At 30.2% G+C, this 26131-nt stretch overlaps 1 protein-coding gene across 3 annotated transcripts in view; it reads right to left on the reverse strand.

Moving 5' to 3' along the window:
* The window catches only part of LOC109604107 (uncharacterized), a 135791-nt gene extending 119145 nt beyond the window's left edge, over positions 1-16646 (reverse strand). For all 3 annotated transcript variants that reach the window (XM_049964217.1, XM_049964216.1, XM_049964218.1), the window contains exon 1: positions 16092-16646. In XM_049964217.1, the coding sequence (XP_049820174.1) occupies positions 16092-16607 (516 nt within the window). In that variant the 5' untranslated portion in view covers positions 16608-16646. The remainder of the gene's footprint in view (positions 1-16091) is intronic.
* Between the last annotated feature and the right edge of the window lie 9485 nt (positions 16647-26131).

The following is a 26131-nucleotide window of genomic DNA, read 5'->3' on the forward strand; positions in this document are numbered from 1 at the left end:
GTACGAATGTTGCTTAGTCGACGAAATTTTATTGTAGGTTGCACATTTTGATGATCTCGAGTTTATCTTACGCATATCTCCCTAATGTGCTATTTTGTGTCCCGCAGCAGGATTTTATCTGTCCGAAGTATACTTTTTCTAATTCGACGAATACACATGGTTGTAAATGTATTTTGGTGCCGGTTTTATTATACCGAATTCGTTTATTCATACCAATACGTATAATAATATAAGAAAGACAATAAGACAAAAACGCATATACGCGGGACAATAAGAACTATTCTAAATAGTTGGCGTCGGTTCAAAAATCTGAAAATGATTACCATATTAATGTCTCATCTATTCATTTTCCAATTGAGCTGGTTGCTGTGAATGGGGCAGCGTGCCAGACACAAAAATCGTTAATAGACGTGATTATAAACTTCATCGATACTAACAACATGCATATTTCTCGGTCGTTTAACAAGTTTAGTTTATTGCTTCTGAAGCTGCGGTTGTGCAAGATCGTACCCGCCTATGAATTTAGTCAGCTGGCTGTGAAGACCGCGACCAAGATGGAGAAATATAATCTGGGTGGTCTCGAGATTTGAGCCAGGGCCCTGATTGTTCCTCGCCCCCACATAATTATGTCTATTAAGCACAGTTCTGATCTCAGAGATTTATTCTCTATTTCCTTGTGTTCTTCCAATAAAACAAGGCTGGCATGAATATAAATAAGTTTAGAATGTTATTTAACTGGAACGTCACAGTTTCCCGGTTTCTGTTTTATTGGACGCCCAGAGAACACAAAAGAGTCAGTCTTTTATTATTTTACTTTATTGGTTATTATAAACGTTTCCCACACTGTACATGGATCGAGTAGGTTTTACAATACTTGTAGATCTTACCATGTAACAAATACCGTTGTCTTATATCGATCGACTTTAATTTATAATGTAGTCATAAAAACACAGTAGTTTATTTATTGTACGTCATTACATTTTATCATTATTCTACTACTAAATTGAAAGTGAGTAGTAAGCTAAGCGGTTTGATTACTTCTATATTTATAAGAAATTACAGGTTACAATAAATTTTAAATAATGGCATTTTTAATTATTATTATTAACAACTTTAATTTGTAAACATTGGCCATTGTTGTTAAAGAATCTAAAGATAAATTCATTTATTTGACATTACTGCTGCTTATTTATTTTGTCACGCATTAAACTAATTGCTTTCAACGTTAATACAATACAAACAAGAGTCTTCTATGTATATATATATAATAAAAATACAGAGAAATTAAATAAAAAAAAAATAGTTGTCCCAACAATCATGAACAATACAAAAACTACATCATCGAGATAGAAATGTTTTAGCAATTCATGAAACCATGAAAGCAAATCCCACAACATATTCAAAACGGTTTAAATTATTTAATTAAAATACAAAGTTCTAAACGCCCGCATTGATATGGTGAGTAATTTATATGAATCAGTAATACGTATGTGAACAACTGGCAGTTTACATGAATGCAAACGTGAACGTTCCGATTCGAACATAACAGTTCCGTTTTATTATTAATCCTACTTAAATTTCTGACTGTTTTCGATAACTGGATTCGAATTTCTTATTAATAATATAAATAGTTTTGACCCCCGTTTACCTAAGTTCCCATAAGTGAATATGAACATGGTCCAAATAAGCGATGTTTAAAACTTTTGGGGTGTGTGCTCATTAAACATTTTGCAAACTAAATGTACTCTAATGGCAATCTAATAATAGGTTAAAAGATTACGGCGACCAACGTTTTGCCCGGGACCCGTGTACTTACTGAATTTAATGACTTTTGCTATATAAATTAACGAATTAACTTTCAAATTTATGATTCGCTTAATCTTGAGGACGCGTCTGGACGCACTTTGCTCGCTGAAATTAATCACACAGTAGAAACGGTTCGATACGGGGATCACTAATTTGTATGAGGAAAATAATATCACATGATTACCATCGCTGAAACTATAATTATCGACACAAACTCTTCAGTTTGGAAATTATGTGTAATTGGCCTTACAATTTGTATAATGGCGTAATATGATGTTTAATGTTCCAATTTATGTTAACGATTTTTGGCATCAACTTGTTGATTTATTTATAGAACACAAGAAACAATTTTTGGCCAATTAAAAACTTGGGAAGTAAAAAACATAAATGTTTTTCCTGGCACTTCAAATAAAGTTCTGAGAAAGACATATTCACGTTAATATATAATGTGTATTTTTAGACAGATTTTACACATTGTTTTATTGCTGTTAAACAAGGAGCATCAACTGGGTGGTCTGAAGGTTACCAAATCAACAAACTTGCTAATCTGGCTAATAATTTGCAGCTTTGATTAATGTTTAAAGTTCTCCCAGATTTTGGGGAACAACAATGTTAAATTATTAAACTTGTTTACAATAATTAATTTGGGTAAGACTTAAACAAAATTAAGTATTCTATCTATATTTTCATTCAAATCAATCTTTTCCAATTGTGTTAAATTCTCTTTCAGCTGAATGCGCTGAATAAACTCACTGTAGTTGTATGTAATAATGTTTGTTGTGTTTGTAAACAATAGAGTAGCAAACAGTAAATATTTTCATTTGGTGTCGAAATCAATTATGAATCCTTGAACGAACCGAAATGATTTCAAATAACTGGAACTAATGAAATTCGAGGAAAAGACGAGATCTCTTGGTTACTTATGGTGTTGCGTTTGTTAAAAGCAAACAATTATTACTGAAAATACACAGTAAACAGGAATGTCTAGTTATTTTATTTATAATTATTACTATTTTAAAATTCCTTATGTACATTTGATTTCCAAACTGGTTTTTAGAAACGACATTTAACAAAACTAGTATACAAAAGTTAGTTACAATATTCCGATCATTTATTTCTTCCGTCTACCTTGTAATTTGCAATTTCACTCAAGAGTTGCACAATTTCTCCAAACATATTTAAAGTTCTTTCAGTGTCTAATAAAAAACATAACGTTCAACTGCACACGTCGAAATCTAAATAAACATTCATTGTTTCGGTAATATTTACGTGCGTTCCTAAACGACGACGAGGGGAAACAGTAAACAGATACGCCGGATAAATATTTTCATTTAACGGCGGAAACAATTATGAATTCTCGGAAGATATCCCGAACGTTGAAACAGCTGAAAACGATTTCATGTCTTTGAAATTAGAAGGATTTCACACTATATTTCAGGTGTGTATTGAAAGTTGCTTGTATTTTAAATAAAGAATGAATGTGTAAGTAGTAATCGAAGGAGTTATTTAATACATGTTTCACTGAAAACAATATTCAATGCTTTTTCAATAGAAACTTATTTATACGTTTTCTGTCAGATTCAGTTAATTGAACTGTCCAAAGATTAAATTGTTTTAAGTATTTTGTAGGTATTTATTTTGTGTAGAATAAAAATAGATACAAATGTCGAACAAATATTTTTATTGTGCAATGAAATTATTACCCCTCAGTTTAAATTGTATATCTAGAAAATAAAAAATAAAATAAATAATTCAAGTATCTATTATTTTAAATATTTCATATTCGATAATAATTTTTCTGTCATATACATTTCTTTTTATTGCGTTTACTGTCCTCCATCCCGATTGCAAAGACCACTAGACTCTTTATTACGCTAATTCTCAAACTATTCGATTTATGTCTGCGACTTGTGTCAATACTAAACGAGTTTAGAAAATGAACAGCTAAGAATATGAAATTGAATTTGTGCCAGCCTCATAAAAAAGATAAGTCAATATTTACAGTCGGCTTTTGTCTAAGAATAAGCTATTGAACAACGTCGTCGTCTTTTAAAATTTATTTGCTGATAAACGTAACATAAATAGTTAAATTAAAATAATTCCATCACTTTATTTAATGTTGAATTTTATAGCGAAGTTGCGTATAGTAAATGATTTATCCGCTACAAAAGGAACATCGCCTATTTTGCCGCAATGCAACTCTTGAAAAAGATAAAATTAGTTTCCCCAGTGAAAACGATTAACACGGTCCAACGTAATTTATAACAACAATAAATTACGTATATCGGGACCAATTATCTGAATAAATAGTAAAGGAAATTTATTAGATTTTAGAAAGTTAATCAGCCTCAAACAAGTGTTCGCTCGAATAACAATCCAATTAAAGTGCATTTTAAAGACATGCATGCAAACAAGAAAATAAATAATCGTATTTTTTCACGGGGCTCGGCATGTATAACACTAATTTACACGGTTGCCATATAACATTAGCATTGTATAATACGGGAAATATTGGCTTTGAAAATTAATTAAATCATTTTTTAATGTAAAAAATTGTCTAAAAGTGTAAATACATTTTATCTCACAGATTAACAGCCCATGTTTCATTCATTTCTTTGAAAAAAAATTGCAAATTTATTCGTGATATTTCTATTTACGGGATAGTTATCGATAAAGAACGGTGAATCATAAAAGATACATTGCATTTGTTTAAATAACGTTATACTTTCATTTAGATATGATATTACTTAGAAATAATCAGATATTATGTAGTAGTATACAGCATAGTTTCAAAAATTATTCATGTAAAAAATTTTTTGCAAAACAAAATTGAATACGCATTTAGTATTTCTGTATTCAAATTGGTGTTAATAAGGCAACAATTTTATCCAGTTAAATTTTAACAAAACCTAAGCAAAAATGAGGCGTCCTTTAATTTCTGACCTAAACAGAGCTATAATCATTGCTTTAGTTGAAGAAAGACATTCACAACGATTCGTAGTGGTCAGACTACGTTCCATAATTTAATAATAAAGATGATGTATAATTAATACACAATACTTAATAATTAAAACAGAGTTTTTAACGAAATATATATTCAAATTTTAAAAATAATATAATACAACTCAGCATATTAATAAAATAAAATTATTTAGATATAATTAATTGAATAGATAAAACTCGAATAGTCATCTGATAGAATTTAATATTTAGTAAATTAAATTAACTTAATTTTTATATTACATTATTTCTTCAACTGCAGACGTTATGACAAATTGTGAAAATTGTATTTTTCTTTTGCAATTTCAATAAGACATATTTTGTAATTATAACAAGATATTGTGGATTATTTTTAAACACTCATATCATATTATATTCTTTGTTGTATTTAACATTTTATTTTAATACAAAGAGTACGGTTCAAAGAATTGAAAAAATATAACTAATAGATTTTAATGTTGTTTAATATTGCTTTCAAAAAAGTAAACTGAATCTAAGAATTTAAAAAATTTTCTGATTGAAAATGATTATTTAGGAATGTAACACGTAATAAACTATTTACTCATAATCAGCTGTAGATATTCAAACTCGAGACGAAACAACGATAACAACATTAAAATATCCAAGACCAAATGGATATTGTAAAAATAAAAATGAAACTTCTCCACTTTAAAATTATAAGCTTGATTATTTTAAAATGACAATTGACAAATTAGATTTAAATAAAATGAATGAATAAACCGGTTCGTTAATAAAACTATAATGTGAATACAAAAAGGATAGAAAAAATTAATGTTGTTAAATTAACCTTATGGGAGGTTTTAGTAAATGAGTAAAATATAATGTATAGTATAATGTAATGAAAGTAAAATAAAAAATAACTCGCTCATGATATGTAAACATTGCATAGATCTTTGTTGTAAAAATTTGTAAAATTACGAAGACAATTTCAAAATAAACAATTATATGTCTTTTATCAACGAATGAACCTTTTAAAGCCAATAAAAATTCCTAACAATACTGCAAAAATTTGTACTTTTAATAATACAATGATTACAAAAACTTTTTCTAATATCAAACATTAAGATCACAAAAAATTCTTTGAATCGATTAAAAATATTAATCAAAGATGAGCATCAAATTTGGCCAAAGATGCAAATCACTTTTTAATTATTCTTAAAATTGTTAATTACCGTTTCATTCTTAAGGTACCATGGAGTACGTTACGTGTGACATTTGGCAACGGTGCACCTGTTCTGAGATAGGTGAACGCAATGGGAACGGCGCTCGACGTAAACGAAGCCAATAGCTACTCTCGGTCTCGGATAAACCGGATAGTCGAGAAATGCTAATGTGATATCTCTGAACCTGATTGATCCGCACTGCCAGCGCAACCACAGTTTTATATGGGACGGGAATTTGTCCAGGCAGATTTCGAAATGACTAATAATTATGAAATGTCACAGAAAGACCGTGCCAACAGCGAATGCCATCCGCATTATCCCCGCCGCTGCAACGGAGCAATGCGGTTTTGTGTTTAAATGAAGATCGGAATTATTCTCCTCCGTGGGTTTTAAAGATCTTTATTGTGGTCTATGGTTTTACTAGTAATTGTTCCTGGACAATTTGATCTTGACCAATTATTTTTTAATGGAACTAAACCGAAGCAGAAACACAAATCCACCAAATACGTGCAATGAAGGATTGTAAATTGTCCCCATTAAACTGTAAAGTTTTGGGTATCAAATCGACATTTTCTTTTGGAGACTTATTTTTCCCAAAGGTCCAAGATAAATAATTCATAAAAGACACAAAGTTAACCTTGATAACTTTATTTACAACTTTGAATTTAAAATACTTATGAAATTTTGTAGACAGCTTATTAATAATTAAAGTTAGGCTGTATCATAAAACTTTTATGACCAACCCAATCGATCTTTCTGATATATTAGCTTACTTATCCGAGATTTATAAATAATATCCTAGGATCCATTTCCAAATAGCTATAAAAAGTTGATGGTTCTAAATTCTCTAGAGAATTGTAAAACAGACTTTCCTTTACGAAAATACGACCCAAGTATATAAATTGTTCTGTAAATCATAGCAACATTTTCGTAATAAAACTTTAGTTGCAAATATATCTAGAGATTTTAAAATATAGTGGTTAACTTTCAGAAACAAGTGCAACTATAATTTACTATTTGAACATACTGTTCATAAAATTCTCCTCCTTGAAATTTGGTGCGCAGCAAATTAGACGATAAACCTGCACTTGCAATTAGAGCTAAGACAAAGCCAGTTAATTCACATGATTTACTTGAGACCGCGGCTGCAAATCAATTTATTCCAGCGTCCACGAATTGAAACTCCAGCTGCGGATAACGTATCACTGATAAGTCACGAACCATCATGTGCGACAAATTCCACGTGTAATTTCAGCGATAATTTAGCCGGACTAGCCGGAACACGGTAAGGTTAAGGGCACCTTTGCTGCACCGCCGTTCCCCGCCGTCCGAATATAATTCCACGCCGAAGCCCCGAACAGGTTGGATTCGCCGGAGCATGACGCACGGAAAATAGGATTTGCCGGGGCAGTCGTATTAAGTCGAAATCAATCACGAAGACTATCTGAAACGCTATAGGCCGAACGTACTGACTGCACTTACCGGACCCGTACTCCAAAATTTTGGAAGAGATGCGCCTAAAACTTCTTAAAATTCCGCAATTCATCGCATGATTCATGAAAATTAAATTGAAGGACATATCGTTTTAATTTAAACCTAAGTTCATTATAGGAAATTAATTGGTAGGATTGAAGGATAGAAAAAACATTTAAAAACTTCTGGGTTAAAATTCCAGCCAATTTGTTTTCATAGAAAACAAGGACTTTCCAACTAGATCACTACCAGCAACGTGTTTCAAATAAACACAGTTACCCTAACGAAAAAGAATCGCCGAGAAGCCAAAGCTTTAATTATCTAAATCAACACGGACAAAAATACAACGTTAAACTCAGCATCCCACATCATTAAAGATAAATAAAGGCGCACGAGGTTAATTTGAATAGATTATAATAGGCGTCCGGTTTATTAAAGTTTTCAGTTTAAACAAAAGTCTAATTCGACATTAAATTAAAGTTACTCCAGTCCGGCCACATTTAAATTTATTTTCCATTTCGAAATATGCATGTGCTTTGTTTTCGGAACGTAGTGTTACACAAATTAGTTAATATTTTATGCTATTTATTCAAATCGTTATTATTGACATTAATTGATATTATTTAAAATTAAAATCAATTTCTTGTGTATGAGAAAATTTCACGTCATTAAAAATTGCAAGCAAAAATGTTTTGTGAGAAAAGCTAAATTAACACTGACAGTAATCTGAAAGCTGACAATAGCCCGTTATTATATTATTCGAGGTTTCTTTATTGTCGATTTCTGTATGACGCACAGTGAAAGAAAATTCCATTTTACCAAAGTTCTTAACAAAAGTCTTAAAACGTCCATTTATTATTAAATAATTGCTATTTCCGTGCTTTTAAATAAGACTGAATAGATTTTTAATTTAAAAGTGAAACAAAATCACAACCCTATTGTATATGTTAGCACTTATACCACGTTCCCAAGTTACGTGAAAGCTTGACTAATTTATAGCGATTAGAAAGCCTTTGATCCTACTGAATTTTAAGATATACTTTTACTGCCTCTGTCGTATATGATATATCTCTCAAAATTTAGTCGGATCAAACGCTTTTCGATTAGTATATTATAATTCAGTTACATTAGTAGGATCCTTTTCTACCTTATAAACTAATTGTTAAATTGTTAACTACACTGATAGCCAGTTAATAGAAAAACAAAACAATATGACAAACTGATAGTGTATACATGGGCCGAGCATTTGCACTAATAGAAAATAATTTAAAACGTCATAAAACAGTCAAAATTTTATTCAACTTTAACTCATCTTTAATATAATTAGTTAACTAATTGAAGTATTAGTTCTGATATGAGACTATACTCTAACACTAGCAACAGTTTTAGATAATTTATAAAATATTTAGATACTTTATTGATTTCTTAATAATTTGAGCTATATTAGTAAGATCTTATCTAGTTTATAATCTGATTATTAAAATGGGGAACTATGTTTTCATCATCGTTTTTGTTAATTTATCAAAATACTGCACCTGAAATTTTAAATCATTTTAATTAGATGGATATCTAAAAAATATATATATATTTCCAAATTTTTAATTAAAAAATATGATTTATTCTTTTTTAAGAGAACATGTATAAATGTGATTATTCCAACGGTGCGGCGTCGAGACAGTCTGTGAATAAAGTTAAATTGCGAAGAAATCGCTGCTTAAGAATTGTGCAAGATCGGTGTTTCTTATAATCCATCTATAAACGTAACGTCTTCGTTACAATAGATTACGATTTCAATTTATACTCATGACAAATCCCTAATATAACTTGACGTTTTATTTATTTTTTTAATCCAATCAATGTTCATTGTTTTTTTTTTTATAATAAAATGCTTCTATACACACCGTTTATAATAAAATCCACGTAATTATAGAGAATAAAATAAAAAAAAAAACAAAGAATTTTAACATTATGATGGTAAAAGCAATCAGTCTTTTGTATAATAATAAAAACGGGCAGCAAAATTTTACACTCATCTAAAATTCAACAATGAATTTATTCAACACATTGTTTTGTATGCAAAATAAATCAAAATTTCCACAACAAAAAAATTCGTTTATGAACATGTTATGAAATTTAATTTTTCACGCATCATATAGGCGCAAAAAATTCAATATGTTTTTCTATGTATATCGGATGCAAATTGAATCAAATATCAATGTATAACAAACTTCAATCCCGCATTTAATATCGGCTAGAACTGAATTCATAAATATAAAATATAACACCGGTTATTTTTATAATAATAACGGAGCATTGATGAACTGGAAAAAAACAATTAATAGTTACTTGGTTCATTTAATTGGTCTTTTGATCACTTGTGCAGCGGAAAAATGGCCAACATCACCGTTACTTCCCGCTTTAAATGATGCCGATTAATTTGCAACTATTTTAATTTAATTTCTTTTAATTTAAGGAGTTCTAACGTTTCAGTCGGATTTCGATTTTAATTAAATGGTCGCCCGACTGACTATAAACACTGGCACAATAAAAAAAAATACACATAGTCAGCTCCAACGCTGAAACCGTTCTCGAATTAAAAGGTTGTTGAGCATTTAATGCAGTGTGCTAACTCTTATTGATTATGTGTGAGTAAATGGGCAGATATATTTTCTACATAATTGAAGCCATATTCGACTAAGACGTATTTATTACCCCGTAATAGGATATTGTCCGCCTGGATAAACGAATAAACCACATTAAAGTCTAAGACGGGCATTAAAAAATCACAAGTAGAAAAACATTTTAATACTCCATAACAATCCATCCATCACATAAGTGAGTGTATCGAAGTAACGTTTCGTTAATGGATAAATGATAAACCGTCGACTTCCATCCTTCAACAGTGATATTAAATTTATTGGCAGCAGAAATGACTTAATTGTACACAGCATGATCCAGTTTGCGACATCAAAATATCCATCCTATTCACATGTACTCATCACGTCGGCAGCATCACAAGCAAGTGACATCCTTGTGATAATTTCCCGTCATTGAACACAACGTATGGCAAACCGATTGCTGAAAGTTATGGAATAATTAACTTACTACCACTTGTTAAGGTAGTGGAAGTGCGGTCCGTCCTCCCACATTGTGACCTGATTCTGTCCGGACAGCACTACATATAATATCAAATACACCTCAAATAGAGGTCCTCAATTGAACCGCACTCGGTAATGACATATCTGTTTCAATCAAATTAAAATCGACCCGGAGTGAGATGATTCATTTAATTGCTAGCGTAAATTAAGTTTCCCTCATATTAGAACTCGGTGAAGTCCCGGGGGTACATGCATGTACATTACTGCGAATGCAAAGGGAACACACACCTTATTACATTAACTTAACCTTTTGTGATTCGGGAATACGAAAGATACAGTCCTGCTTGCCCCGTGGGATCGCCTCTATCCATATCGGTGACTTTATTATTTCAAAGAAAACGGACAGATTGGAAATAGCCGCCCTCTTTCAATATATCGAACACTCATGATTTATTTCGTTTTTTCGTCGTTCTGAAGTTTTATTCGTCTAGACTAGTTACCAAGCACGTATCTGAAAGTAATACTTGGATCCTAAATCGCGTTTTGCAACAAAGTGAAATGGTTCTGCACGGCCTTACCTTTGTCTGCATTAGATTAGATAACCTCGGTAAACGATGGGCTGCGATCAATGCAAAGTGACTTACTTGTATTTGTGAACGTGCAATCAAATAATTTAATAGATAATGGCGTTAAACTAATTCTAAAGTTGATTCAATCTTATGACACGAATGCTTTTATAAAGTGAGTAAAGCTCATTTTGTTTAAGGTAAATACAACCATTTAAACCCACTGAGATTAAGTGCTTTTACAAAGATATTTAAAAAGTGAATTAATTTTTAGTTTGGGCTTTTATTCATCATATATAAAAGAATCCCGTAATACTACAGTGAAAATTTTATATCTTCTTATACTCTGAAAATTTTCAATTCATTAGATTCAACAATATAATTTTAATGAGCTTACAATAAACTTAAAATTGTATGTGTACTCCAAATACTTCCGTTTCTATAAGCACAATGAGAAAACCACCTGAATAAAGAAATGTTAATAATAAAAAAATACACATTTTGACATTATTCAACCCAATGACTGTCTGAATTTCATGTAATGTAAAATTCTGAATTCGATAGATCGAGTCCTTAAAACATAATGGAAAATCTAGGTTTCATGGAAAAGCTATACTCCCCTATTAAAAAAATATAGATAAGACGTAGTGGGTGGCGCCCAACTTCCTTTGTAATAACTTCTAACCTTTAACTAGTTTAACTTAATAACATTTCAGAGTTCACAGATATATATATATTTTTTTTTTTTGTTTCTAATTATCAAAAATTTGTGTTACCTCTTTAGCAGCAAAATCTACATGTTAAATCGAAATTTGAATAAAATTTAATTCCTATATACGAAAATCTAAAAATTTCAATTTGTGTATGCTTACTCACTGCTTCGTAGTGAGAATCTTTTATTATCTCTGTCATCCATTAAGCTACATTAGCTACAACCAAATTAATATTTTTACAAAATTTTTATTAAAAATGTTATGAAAAATTGTTCAAACTAAAATAATACTGCAAAAAGGAAATAGATTGGAAGATATTGAATACGAATGATTGAAATTTGCTTTCAATAAGAATCGAATACAATAGTTAGTTGCCTAGAAGCAGCAATACAAAACGACACCAAAGATTTACATGGAATGTTTATTTACTTTGTCTTTTAATGTGCCTGAAAACTTTGACTTGAATTTGCAATTGCGTCGTAGATAAGATTCAGATGCTGATGCTTTGAGCTAAATTGGAGAAACAATTTTAACGTCACGAGAATTTTTTCAAAGTTATCAAAGGAATCACAGCTCGGAAGTAACAGCAGCATGAATAAAACGATCACTAACAATTTAACATCTACAAGCCACAAAACCATAATAAAAAGCCAGAGTCAGTTCTTTAAGTGCTCGAAGTTCCAACGAACAATACAAATTACTGGTTTAACTACTTCAATGGTCATACTTTCGTTCATTTTATATATTCAGGTACCGTTACATCTATTCATTGGGATCTTGTTATAGATCTGCTACAGTTTTATAATTTCTCATTGCTTTACAGGAGTTTGTTTAATCACACCCATATGCGACTAAATCGTAAACCAACATTAAATATAATTGTTGGATTAAACAGATTGCGTCTTCCCCAATTAAACCAAGTACATATTTAATTGTTCATTAAACTAATGAGAGACGCATCTAGATAGTGAATGTGTACATAAGCATTTTTACTGCTCAACCATGTTTATCTGTACATTTGATCGGAATTGAAATCAGAGACAAGTTTAAAATGTTAACAGGAAATCATAAATAATAAATAAGGGTGAATATCTAGGCTCGAATTGGATGTTCGCCTTTAGCAAGTTTTTCTCCAGGGACTATCCTATAATTCAGGTTTCTAATCTAATCGATTGCAGAATCCCGCCGACTAATTTAGCATTCTCTGATAGATCGCCATCATTAACCATAAATTACGCAACATCTCGAAAGGAAGCCATTAGGAAAGAATGCAGCCAAGTGACTAAATCAAATAAATTTTCTAACGCCAAAAGTAATTGTTTTGTACCGAGCAATCTTTGTAGAAGAAATTAGTAGTCGCGGTAATAACATTGTCCGTGGCCTGGTACGCACAACCACACTGGATCATGTGGAAGTAAAACCACAGAGTGACTGACAGGTGGAATGTTGTAGGTGAATCCGGACGCTCAACCATTACTCACGTTACGTCAAATAGTAAATTTCTTGTTTACATTGTTATATTGATACACCCCCAGTGTCAACTGTCGTCTTAATTAATTCTGTCGTTAGTCATGTGCAGAGATTTTTCTATTTTTAGCATGTTCAATTATATGGAAAAATATTCAACCCGAATCACCTTAGTTATTTTACACATTATCTCTATCCCGCGTACCGGATATTTGAGAAGAAATGATAAATGATAAAATTAAATGTATATTTTTAAATAATAATAAATTATGATAAAATTTACCCAACAGTTAATTATAAAAAATTTTTAATCAAACACATGAATTATATATAAATTGAACAACTGACTGATTTCAATGCGAGTTGAATTTATGGTTTTAAACGACTCACAAGTGATTAAATTTTAATTTAATTATTTATTTGGTATAACTATATGAACTTCCCCTAAAACGTATTGTATTTGAATTTCCCAATAAAGTACAATGTTATTTATATCGATAATGAAACGCTACAACTAATATTTCATTATTTCATCAAATAGTTTATTAATATAGGAAATAATTGTAATCTGGAATAAATTTATAATTCGTTCAATTTCACATTATATAAATACTAAATCAATAATTATAATTTTGTGAAATTCTTTCGAAAATATTAGAACATTTGTTAACGATTAACTGTCATAAACTTGGATAATTAATTAAGAAAAGCAATTAGTTTATATATTGGAATGTTATTTCAAAAGAAACAATCAAGATTTTCCTACATTTGCTCTTTCAACCGTTAACTGCTGGTGGAACACCTGGTTCAACCATCAGCAAAAAACATTTTTTACTTTGTAATACAATTTAATACAACAGCTTCGTTTCGGATGAAACATGATGAAATTATTTCCACTATAATCATTAACCGTCTTAACAACGAACTATAATTACCCCAACTTTCATAATTACTTCTCTTTTGAAATATATATTTAAATATTTTTCTGTCCAACGACAATTTGCTTAGAGACGAAACAAATAAATCTTCCCGATTTAATCAATATTTTCACACGAAATTACATTAAATTACAGATCCCATCACTCAATTAGGCTTAATAACCGTATATAATTACATAAATACCCGTTTCTTCTCACAAATTCTTAATGTCGTATTTGAATGGGATGTTCAGGTTCATTGTGGCTTTATAAATTACTTTATTGCAATCCTATTTTAATACTAGTATATAGATATAGCGTTGATTTAAGTAAATTTCTTTTCTGTCATCTGTACATGTTTATTAAAATTGCTTGTGCGGATGTTAAGCGATTGTAAATAAATTTCCCATGCAAAGTTGGAATTTCTCGCTTTTGCCATTCCAAGTGGAACACTATATCAGTGCACCTGGTTTACAAGGTTATGGGACAATCTTGTAGGTGCTATTTATATTCTGAAAAGAAGATAATTCTCCGATACATTTAAAAGTTAAATCAGTCGAAGTAGTCCTACTTGATCGATTTGGCTTCTGAATCAACAAATTCGCTTAATTGGTGGGCTTTTTTATTTAGCTTTCGGTTATGGTATGTTGATTTATTCAAACGAAGATTGACAATGGTTTGAATATTCATTCGAAATAAAATATAGTTGAGATTAAATCACTGGTTAAATAACGATTTGTTTCTAATATTGGTGACCTTGTCGGGAAAAATCAGTTTCTACAGATTAAGAGCAAATAAGGTAGATTAATTGAATCAGATACATAATTGTTCATGTTCATTCATACCGTGGATATTACGCACAACATAATTCAATTTTAAATTTTATCCGATTTAAACCAATTTTTAGACCAAACATTTTTTAAAACCTTTATTTGTCAATGAATTTATTTTTATTTACATTTATAAATGCTACCTACGAATTTAACCAATTTATTATAGTTCAACACTTTATATGATAAAATGGAAAATTTATGTTGATATCATAACATGAATATTTTTAATTAAGTTTACGTTTTCTAAAACTCATGATATATGACTTTTCATGACGATTAGAAATTTTTATTAATTAACTCTTTTGGAATAATACTACATATGCATACTTTATTATAATTTACAAGTATACATACATAAATACATCTAACCCATTTACCAAACTATAATAATTTTTTATTTAAAGTATAATAATTCAATTTATATTATAGTTAGATGTAAAATTTTTATAATGTATTAAGTGATTCGTTAGCAAAATTACATTCGAAATTGCCTTACATTTATTTATAGAATTTGCTTTTTAAAATATTTAAACCGTTAAATTTTACCTCAAATTAAACTTTTATCCTGCTGATGTTACCGGAAAATGCGCTAAAATATTCATACGAATTAAATTACAAATAACGAACAATTTTGCAATCCCTATTATTAAAACGAAATTAAATATTTAGTATTACCTTTATGTAGTTTTGTGGAATATTGCACAAATACAATTTTTCGGAATAAATAATATATTATCTTTATATGTGACTTACAAATCGTTGACCAAATATATGACCAATTTATATTTTGTATGATGTATATCCCGTTCATCACATCAATTAAACAATTTTTTATGTATGTTATGGTGGCAGATAATCATACATGCATGTAGACATTTTGACAAGACAAATACATGTATTTTATAGTCAATTTGGAATGCCCCATAAAATAATTAAAAGCGGAATATTTTATAAATAAAAGGAAGGTGTAAAAACAGTATTTATTATACAAGGGGGGCGTGTGTGTGGTGGGAAAGCACGTGGTCGCAACTCACCGGAGTTGAATAAGGTTGACAACTGAGTCGGACGCCGTCCTGAGTCAGCTTCTCACGCAGCAGGATCTTGAGCTGGATCCTGGGTATCTTGACCAGTTCGGCTTTGCCTTCCTCATATTCGTCCATATATTTGGCCACCTCCTGGTTGCCCTCGATGGACGAGGAAGCACCAGGTGAAGCGTTCAAACGCGCTATGGTAGCAGTATCTTTGTCAGAGCGTCCTGAAGAGGTGCGCGACGATCTGGCACTCACATTGTCACACAAACACTCCTCGTGCACGGCCACGCTCTCCTCTAGGGTGAAGTAGACGGAAGCGGCACCCTCTTCGCGCAATGTCCTCACCGATTGCAGCAGTCTGGCCCTGTGGACCGGGTTCAGGACGCCGATGGCATCTAGGTCGGGATCGCCGACCTGCTTACAGATCTCGAGGTCGTCGTAGCCGTTGTCGATAAAACTCTCGGCGTATTGGCCGAGATGCAGGGAGCGCAACCATTCGGCCACGATGTTGCTCGCCATGGCGTTCGGCGCTCTCCGAATCGGGACACTCGCACACACACCCCGCACCCTGGTCCGTCGACGGCGATCTGACACCGGATTGTTTGTTGTGTGTGTGCTCCCGTCACGGCCGTGCCGACATGATGCGCGAGTCGCGCGACGCGCACGGTCCGGACCGCTACGACGAGCCACGAGGATGCTATCCATACCGCACATTGGGGTCGTGTCTATCTATCCATCCTCACCTTTTTTCTCCTTTTATCTTCGATAAGATATAAGAGCCCAAAGTAAATTATTAGACGCTTTATTTACTACTTGTTCTTGGTCGTAAATTCTAGAATGGCTAACTTCTCTCCAATCCTTAAATAACCCATTCATTGTCGAAACGAAGTGACTATAATGCAATTCTCTATATTCTGATATATTATTTTCTCTACTTTTATTTTAATTGAGTTCTTCTTTCTTTCTCCACTAATTGAGTCAAAAATGGAAAAAAAAGCTCTTTTAATATGCTTCTCTGGTTCATTATTCTTCAGGTTATGGAATGTATGATTTGATGACAAAACAGTGCCTTAATGATATTTTTAAAAAATTCAGAAAAAAAAATTTTTTTATATACTAATTTCAGCTCAAAAGTAAAAAATTTTGAACTCGAAAACTAACAAGTTTTTTATTTTTGTTTCACTGTCGAACTGTAGGAATTTTAGGCTCTATATGGGATAAAGAAAGCACAAAAGAGAAAAAAGAAGCCGGAAATTCTTATATTGTGAAAATTTCCAGTTCGATTGATTCAAACGTATGATTTAATTTAGCACTTAAATAATAAATCACATAAAAAATAGATTATTTTCAAAGTACATAATTTTTGCAATTGCAATTTTGACATTAACTAATAAAGTGTCCGAAATTCCTATACTATTAACACTTCTATAGAATAGATAGAATTAAGGATTAAAACTCAATGAAAATCTGCCTGTACATTAAAATGTTAGAAATTTTTCTTTCGACCTTATTTCAACTTAGAGCCCAAATTTCCTATAAAAATTACACCCTTTTTACCAAAAAAACAAACTGATAAAGAATATGTCGTTTAGACGTAGTAGACGGTGCAGATATACTACTTAAATATAAAAATCTATTATCTATATAAATTATTTTTTCCCAACAATCGATTAACTATCAATAATAATGAGAAGTTTTTTATTTTTTATACACTGAGTCTGTCGAATTTAAAATTTATACACTGCAAGAATTTCAGGCTCTATATGGGATGAAGAAAGCACAAAAAAAGGAAACCGGAAATTCTTATATTGTGAAATTTTCTAATTCGATTGATTCAAACGTATGATTTAAGTTAGTACTTATTTAAATATCATAAAAAATAGATTATTTTCAATGTACAAAATTTTTGCTTTTAGGATAAAATTAACTCATAAAGAGTACGAAATTCCTGTACTATTAACACTTCCATAGAATAGATAGAATTAAGGGTTGAAACTGAATGAAAATCTGCCTGTACATTACAATTTTAACCTTTTTCCAAAATAAAAACGTTCCCTTTTTAAGCCCAAATACTACTTTTGGAATGAAATTAAAGATAAAGAATATGTCATTTTGACGTAGTGGACGGTGCGGAATTACTTATTTTTTTTCCCAAAAATCGATTAACTATCAATAAGAATGAGAAAATTGACCAGTGCATTGATTTGGAATAAAATATATACCGAAAACATATTACGAGGACATTTTGTTCACACAATTATTGGGATTTAACCACCTGCATCCCCTATTATTGTCACTCTCGTCTGTTTTATTTCCTCGGTTCCAAAAATGACACTGACGACCCTATAGATAACAAACACATTGCACATTTGGTTTTAATTAAATTTTATGTACCCCTTTCATATATTCCTTATTTGATATTATTATATTAACAATAAATGCACGTATTTGGAAAATATTTGCTTTCAGTATTATCTGATAAAGGGTGTATTTATGAAAAAATCGAACGTAATAGATAAGATTAAAAAGGGGGAAACTCCATTTAATATTACGATGCATGAATACAGACAGTCAAAATGAAATAACCTCATCAACCATACACATTTTATTATTAGTAATTGAAATGAATGTTTATAATTTTATTTGTATACGTGTATTGGATTAGGATGTTTGAGATTTCTGTTTGAATAAATAAAATATATAAAATGGAATGATTTCAGTACAATACGTGTTATGCTTATTTAAATTATTTAATTTAAAAATCCGAATATTTATTATGTTTTATTTTTTATACATAATATTTTAAGTCTTAAAATATCGATTATTTTAATAAAATTACAATATAATAATAATAATAATAATAATAATTTATGGGTTTAAATTAGTGAAAGATTTAAATATATATATATATATATATATATATATATATATATATATATATATATATATACAAATTTGAAATAAAGACAAGAGACAATAAAATCACATAAATTTACTAAAATTTTATATAAGAGAATAGTTTAAGGTATTATTATTTTGAATGTACCATCGAAAAATTTAATATGTTTTCATAAATCATAGAATTTCTCTTTAACCTTAATATTTTAAAATAAAATAAAATAAAATAAAATAAAACAATGGGATTTTTAACGCCAACCATTGATGCAATTTGTTCTCCCAGTTTTGCTGATCCCACGGTGCGCCGGTCGCATCTTTGTGCCCGTTCTCTTCAGGGCCGCCTCCGCCGTCGTAACCAGCGTCTTCTCTTCACCACTCACTTTGGGCGAATTCCTTCGCTATCGTTCGGCGTAAAAACACAATTAATTAGGAATCGCGAATCGCGATTCCCGATGCGTCCACTAACTTGTGTCCCTATACCAGTCACAGATAGGATCGACGTTAGACGCTCATACGCATCATCGGTATCGCGGCCGATGATCGTGTTCTATTAGGCAATTGCACGGATAACAAAGACAGTTATTGAACAAAGGAATGGACTAAGAAGTACACCTTACAATGTTGCGGTGCGAGTTTGTCGCATTCTCGGTGTCATTGTCCACTTCATCAATGAACTTGCGGGTCTACTAAGTAGGCAAGCATAATATTCAATTTAAACTAGCACCTCTTTCGTTACAGCGACAGAAATATCACAAAATTTACTAATCGAATACGGATGGAAATAAATTATTATTAGTAAAAGAAACTCTGAAAATAATATATATCTAAAAAGGATGGATATAAAGCAATTGACAAGACACTCAAAAAATCACTATTTCTTTCAAATTTATAAGATAAGATGTTTGATTATTTATCTTTAGAATATATCATCTATATCATTTTAGTGTGTCATCACGAAACTTGAAAAATATTGTTTTATTAGAATGTAATTACAATTAATTTATAAATATTTTATAGGTTTTTATATAAGCAGCTAGAGATTAATTTGACCACTAAAAAATAAATAATTAACAACAATTTCAAGTGAAATGACTATCATTCATATTTATTTTAAAAATTATTTTACAGATCTTATTGTTCTTTTTATATATGCAATATTGTCAGAAAGTAGAGCAACTTTAGTGAAAATAGAGCAAATCTAATATAATGTATACCAATTATGAACATACTGTATACAAACATATCGGTGAATATTTCTTGTATTAAAAATAATTCTGTTAGCTACAAATAAAAAACTAAATATTCGGATGGCAAAAAGTAGAACAACTTTTTACTAAATGTCACTAATCTCTACAAAATTCTTCCCGATTTAAAATCACGGATTGTAATTGTATTTTAATCCGATGAGAGAAAAATCAATATAGCTCGATTGTAACGCATGTTTTACAATAATTTTCAAGATTTGGTAATGTGGAAGGAAAAAATAAAAATGGACGAGCAAAAAAACCAATAGGTTTCATGATAAACAAATTTTATCCCACTCCAAAAAAGATCCTTTCCTGAGTTTCAGCAAAATAAAAGGTCAACTTGAGACACAACTTGGAATTAATGTTTCTTCAAGAACCGTAAGAGATAGATTACTGCAAGGGGATCTTCATTCGAGAAGGCCAGACTAAAAAATCACTCCCATCAGAGAAGAACAGACGAACCAGAGTTGAGTTTACCAGGTCCCTTTTGCACTGGACTTTAAGTGATTGGAAACGAGCGATCTGGAGTGATGAAATCGAGTTTAATCTGGTTGGCAGTGATAGGATTTTATAATTAAGGCGTTCTATTCATGAAAAGTTTACCCCAAAGTTTACAATACTCCGTGTTAAACACGGTGACAGATCGGTAATGGGACCTCTTCTTTGAATAGAGGGTATCATGGATCGTTTTATGTATTAAGAATTATTGAGAAACAACATGGTACTGTATTCAGATAAAAATATGCCACTAAAACTTTATTTTTAACAAGATAATGAGGCAGTGGCTCTTAAGGGAAGAAATTAAAACTTATGGGAGATAGTGAACAACAAAATAAGACACAAAAAGTATAGTAATCAGCAAGATTTATTCACGGTTCTGCAAAATATGGATCCAAATATTATTGACCAAATGTTATTATCCAAATATACTGCCTTTAATGAAAAATAGTTATTCATAATAATGGGAATTTTACAACATATTAGTGTAGAATTAATTAAAATACTAATTATAAATTATTTGTAGTAACAAAACTTTAAATAGCATAAGTTGATCTACTTTTTGCCAGCCAAAAATAAATAATCATCAGTAAAATTAAACTTGTTAAATTTATAAAAATAAGTTAGTTTTAATACACATTTTTTTGAACATAATATCCAGGACAAAAATTATTTGAATTTGACTGCCAATACCGTAAGTCATTAGAGATTCTAATTTGACCACTATAAAATGAAAGTTAATACACTTAATATGAATAGGAAGTGTTCTTATTATACAAATAACAGACATTTCTAGATGTACTAATTTGTCCCCTATAAAATGTGTAAATTTTTTCAACGATTTCAAATTGAATTACGGATTATTCTATGGATATATTTTAGTAGCAAAGATATAAAGAAAACCATAAAAAAAACATATTGGAGACTCCCATCTATAAATAACATATAACAAATTATTACGCACCTATGTACACTATATACTATATATAATTTTTATGTATGTGTAACTTTCAGTAATATCCTTAGATCTGATGCTTTTTTTACTTACATACCTTATGAAAATGTATGGCTATACCACTTGAAATTGTTGAATACATTTAAAAATTAGTCAAATTAGTATATTCTATCATTCTTTTGTTATATATACAAAATGCACCTTTAATTGGCTAATTAGAAAAAAAAATTGATGTTTATGATCCGTTAGTCATTTTAAAAATGTCTTCCACATTTGTTTCAGGACACTTTTATCTAACATACCCTTTATTACTATTAATAGTTGTAGTACACCTCCATTATCTGACCACCCAGTACAAGTATTAAAAATTCTAAAGCTTATTGCCTAAAACACTATTATTTTTACATGTCTTATCGTAAAGTTGAAACTAAAAAATCAATTTTGCTATGAAATATTTATGTGTATTTTGCAATATAAATATAATAAAGGGTTTATATTTACCGATATGAATTTTATATTGTGCAAATCCAGTTCGATTATAAAAAATACATAAATTTTGATATTCATGCTTTTCCGTTTTGTGGTCCAATTATTTTTTATGCTCCATTTATATTCAGCGATATCAAATTAGGTGCACATCGGATATTATTTAAAAATAAAAAGCTCGTGAATAAAAAAAGTAAGTTGAAATGCAAAAGCATAAAGTCGGTGCCATTGCAAAATTTCGCGTGTTTTAATTTAAAAATCTTTTAAATGATGTTTGGGGCATAAATTACGCCGCGCCAGACATCTTGTAAATTAAGTCACCGTGTGTGAATTATATTCTGACTGAACAACATGCTCGGCTATATTAATTTGAAAAATCGGAATTGAAAAGAACAGCTTTTTTGTGCCCTATAAAAATAATTTGGCACTAGAATTTTCGGCTGACATCATGAATTTCAAATTTAATTAGAATGGTTTTAATTAAAACAACAATATCGCACAGGAATAAATTATTTGTGAATAAAACATTGACTTGTTTTCATTCCGAGCTAATGAAAAATTTATTTATTATCGGACATATTCTATTGGTGCACAATTCAAATGAAGTAATTAAATTATCGAATGGAAAATAATATTATATCTGTATATGACACTGAAAGTTTGATTCGCATTATTAAAATTGAAATACTTGGAGGCAATATGGTTTATGCAAAATTTTATTAAAAATTATTTGTTTTATCAGCGAAATTCGCTGACAATGATCTGTTTGTAACGAGTGACTTTTGTTGCTTAATTAAAAATGGCATTGTTTAATTAATTAGTGTATAGCCCATTTAAGATGGAGCACTCCTCATTACTTTTGTATATGTAATTAGAATTTAATTAACATATCATAACATTTTTAATCTAATTAAAGTGTTTTAAATCACAATAAGGCATTACAAGCTCATAGCCTAGCGAAAAATAAATTTGTTATAAAATGGATTTATCATAAAATGAGAATAATTCCTAAATAATCTCAATAACAATTATCCGAAACTTCCCCAAACATTCATAAATTATTGCACTAAGATGATACAAATTATAGAACAGCACATTTCCAAAGTTAACACAATAAAAACCAAACAGATTTATACCAGAAACAAGTAATAGTAGCGGATACCTTATAGTAATATTACCAATGTGTATAAGTCAGTACAATAAAACATTAATGAAAATCGACCATAATCCCATTAAAAATGACGAAGGGATCTATAATCGAAAACCAAAAAATACGTAAATAAAAATATATTTTAAATAATAAAACTATATTTATTTTCAATAACAAATCCATACACTACCATACTTTAAAAATACGTTGTCAACGTAGTGTTGTTTAGTACAATATTAATAATGTCTATGTATCTCGAAACGAAATGAAATCACAAACTAACCTAATAAAGAATCCAAATAAAACATACCTTGAATATGTATACATTTTTGTACACCCAAATTAAAAATACACAAATCAGTTAGAGGAAACATAAAACAGCACAGGATGCATTTACATGATAAACACAGCAGAAAATTGAGTGAAAACTAGGGAAAAATTGCAGACGTTTCGAAACACGTTAAAATGCACTTTCAGAATGCAACCCCTTGCAGTAATTTTTGAAGTAAAACACAGTTCACCTGTTTAATTTAAATTCATATAGCATATAAAAATGTGTTTTCAAATTGCTGATACTGTAGCACAATAGTAATAATGTATCAAATTAAATTGTTACCTAATTTAAGCTGACAAACAGTTCAATTTAATTCTTGCATAAAATCTCTTTAATTTTTCTCTCAAATTCTGGGAGAGGAAAGATCACAGAACTCATTGTAAGTATTGTATATTAATTAGTACAAATTAATTAATTTTACTCGTATATATAAAGAAAAAAGTGATGGAATCGTAAATAAACTAAATATGTTAATATGTCTCTATTGTATAATTTGTAAATAAAATTTTCTATTTAAGTAAATAGTACATTGTTTGTATTAACTATAAAACATCTACGTATATGACTTTTACAAAGTATGTAATAAATTTTACAAGATGTTTAAATTTTTTGTTATTTGAAATATACCAATTCTGATAAATTCGTTACAACTCATTTATCACCTCCATTTTTAATTTTAATTTCTGCTAATTGTCAATATTGTAATGGTTCAAACCGGGGTATCATTAGAAATTACAAAAGTTACGAAGAAATGGCCACGTGATTGACTAAAATGAGTAGGAACCCTTGTTGTGTATGAAAAAAAAATAATTACAAAACAAAACGTTGCACCCCTATTCTGAATGCGTAGAACTGTATAATAAAGGAGGTCCACAAAAAATAAACACAAATAAATTTACAAATGGGATTTATTGACAATTTTTGGCAATTATCAATATCCATGTTTATTCAAATATATATCATATACTTGACTTTACAATGAAAATAAATATATCAAAATAATGTGTCTTGTAATAATTATTTGCATAACTAATCAAATTAAATGAATTTAGTTATTGTTCTCGACACATATAATAAGCATAAATAGAATAACAATCCCCTCGGAGTTATCGATACAACGTTTCATGAACAATATCAAAACATACACACCGTATACATACTATACCGATCGCACATAATAACTTTAAAAACAGTGAAATCAAATTATGCAACGATATCATAAAAAATATTAACAAGATATTAGATGTCCGAAAACGCTGCTCTCACTTAGGTCTTCAGAAATCCGTACATGAGAAAAATTATTTTACGAGATCATATTGTTTCTAAATAAACAAGAATAACAATAAAATGATTGCAAATTTAGAAAATATTGGAAACAGCATTTAACAGTGAAGTTTTACTGATTACATCGACAATAATTCGAAGATTCAAAATGAGAAAATATTAACAAGAAATATGTAAAATACCTACCTAAATATTTTAAACAAGTGGCCACACGTCCTACCGCTTCGAACACTTCAACGGAAGAGAGCGAATCATACTACTAGTCTAAATCTTTTTTACAAACTCATTACAGTCTTGCACAAAGATGATTTGGAACACTGACAATCAAAAATAATAGTACATTAATTAATTCGAATCCCTAAACAATATCAATCATCTACCTAAAATATTTAAATATGCATATTTAAATATATCTAACAATAACAATCTTCATTGTTTTTTTTTTATACAATATTTTTTTGAATGGTCACTCCGGCGACTCTCGAATATTTGCCGAATAAAAAAATGACCTCCAAACACGAACCACTACAATATGCAACGGCAATCTAAAAATTTAACTCGCGAAGAGTGTGTCCAAGTGGTTGTTTTAGAGGAAAAAGTTTGGAGTTACCGCAGAATAGCCGAAAGGTTTAGTATATCTCAAACACCCATTTCCCGTATGATATAGTTCAACGATACATAGAGATTGGTAACCATACTAGGAGACTAGGTCAAGGTAGAAATAGTACTACAACTCCTGCTCAAGATCATTTTTTGAGACTTTCAACCTTGAGGCAATGATTTGTGACTACAAGAAGTTTACAATTAAGATATTCTCAATGTAACTCCGTAAATGTCACCTTATTTAGTGGGTGTTCAATTTTGTGGGGAAACATTGCTTTTATAGGAGGTATCGACTTGTTGGTGATAAATAATGGAAACTTTTATGGGTGAGCGTTACATTTTGGACATTCTGGAAGAACATGTCGTGCAATATGCCCCTTTTATGGGTCCAAATTTTTTACTAATGCAGGATAATGCTCAACCACATACAGCCGAAATTATTTTGCTGAGAATTAATGCTATGGACTGGCCAGCACGCAGTCCGGACCTTAACCCAAAAGAACATATCTGTGACATTCTTGGGAGACGTTTAAGGAACAAGAAAAAAACTATATTTACTTATTTATAGAATTTCTTCATTATTATTCT

Source organism: Aethina tumida, chromosome 3 (assembly GCF_024364675.1).
Source record: "Aethina tumida isolate Nest 87 chromosome 3, icAetTumi1.1, whole genome shotgun sequence".
NCBI lineage: Eukaryota > Metazoa > Arthropoda > Insecta > Coleoptera > Nitidulidae > Aethina > Aethina tumida.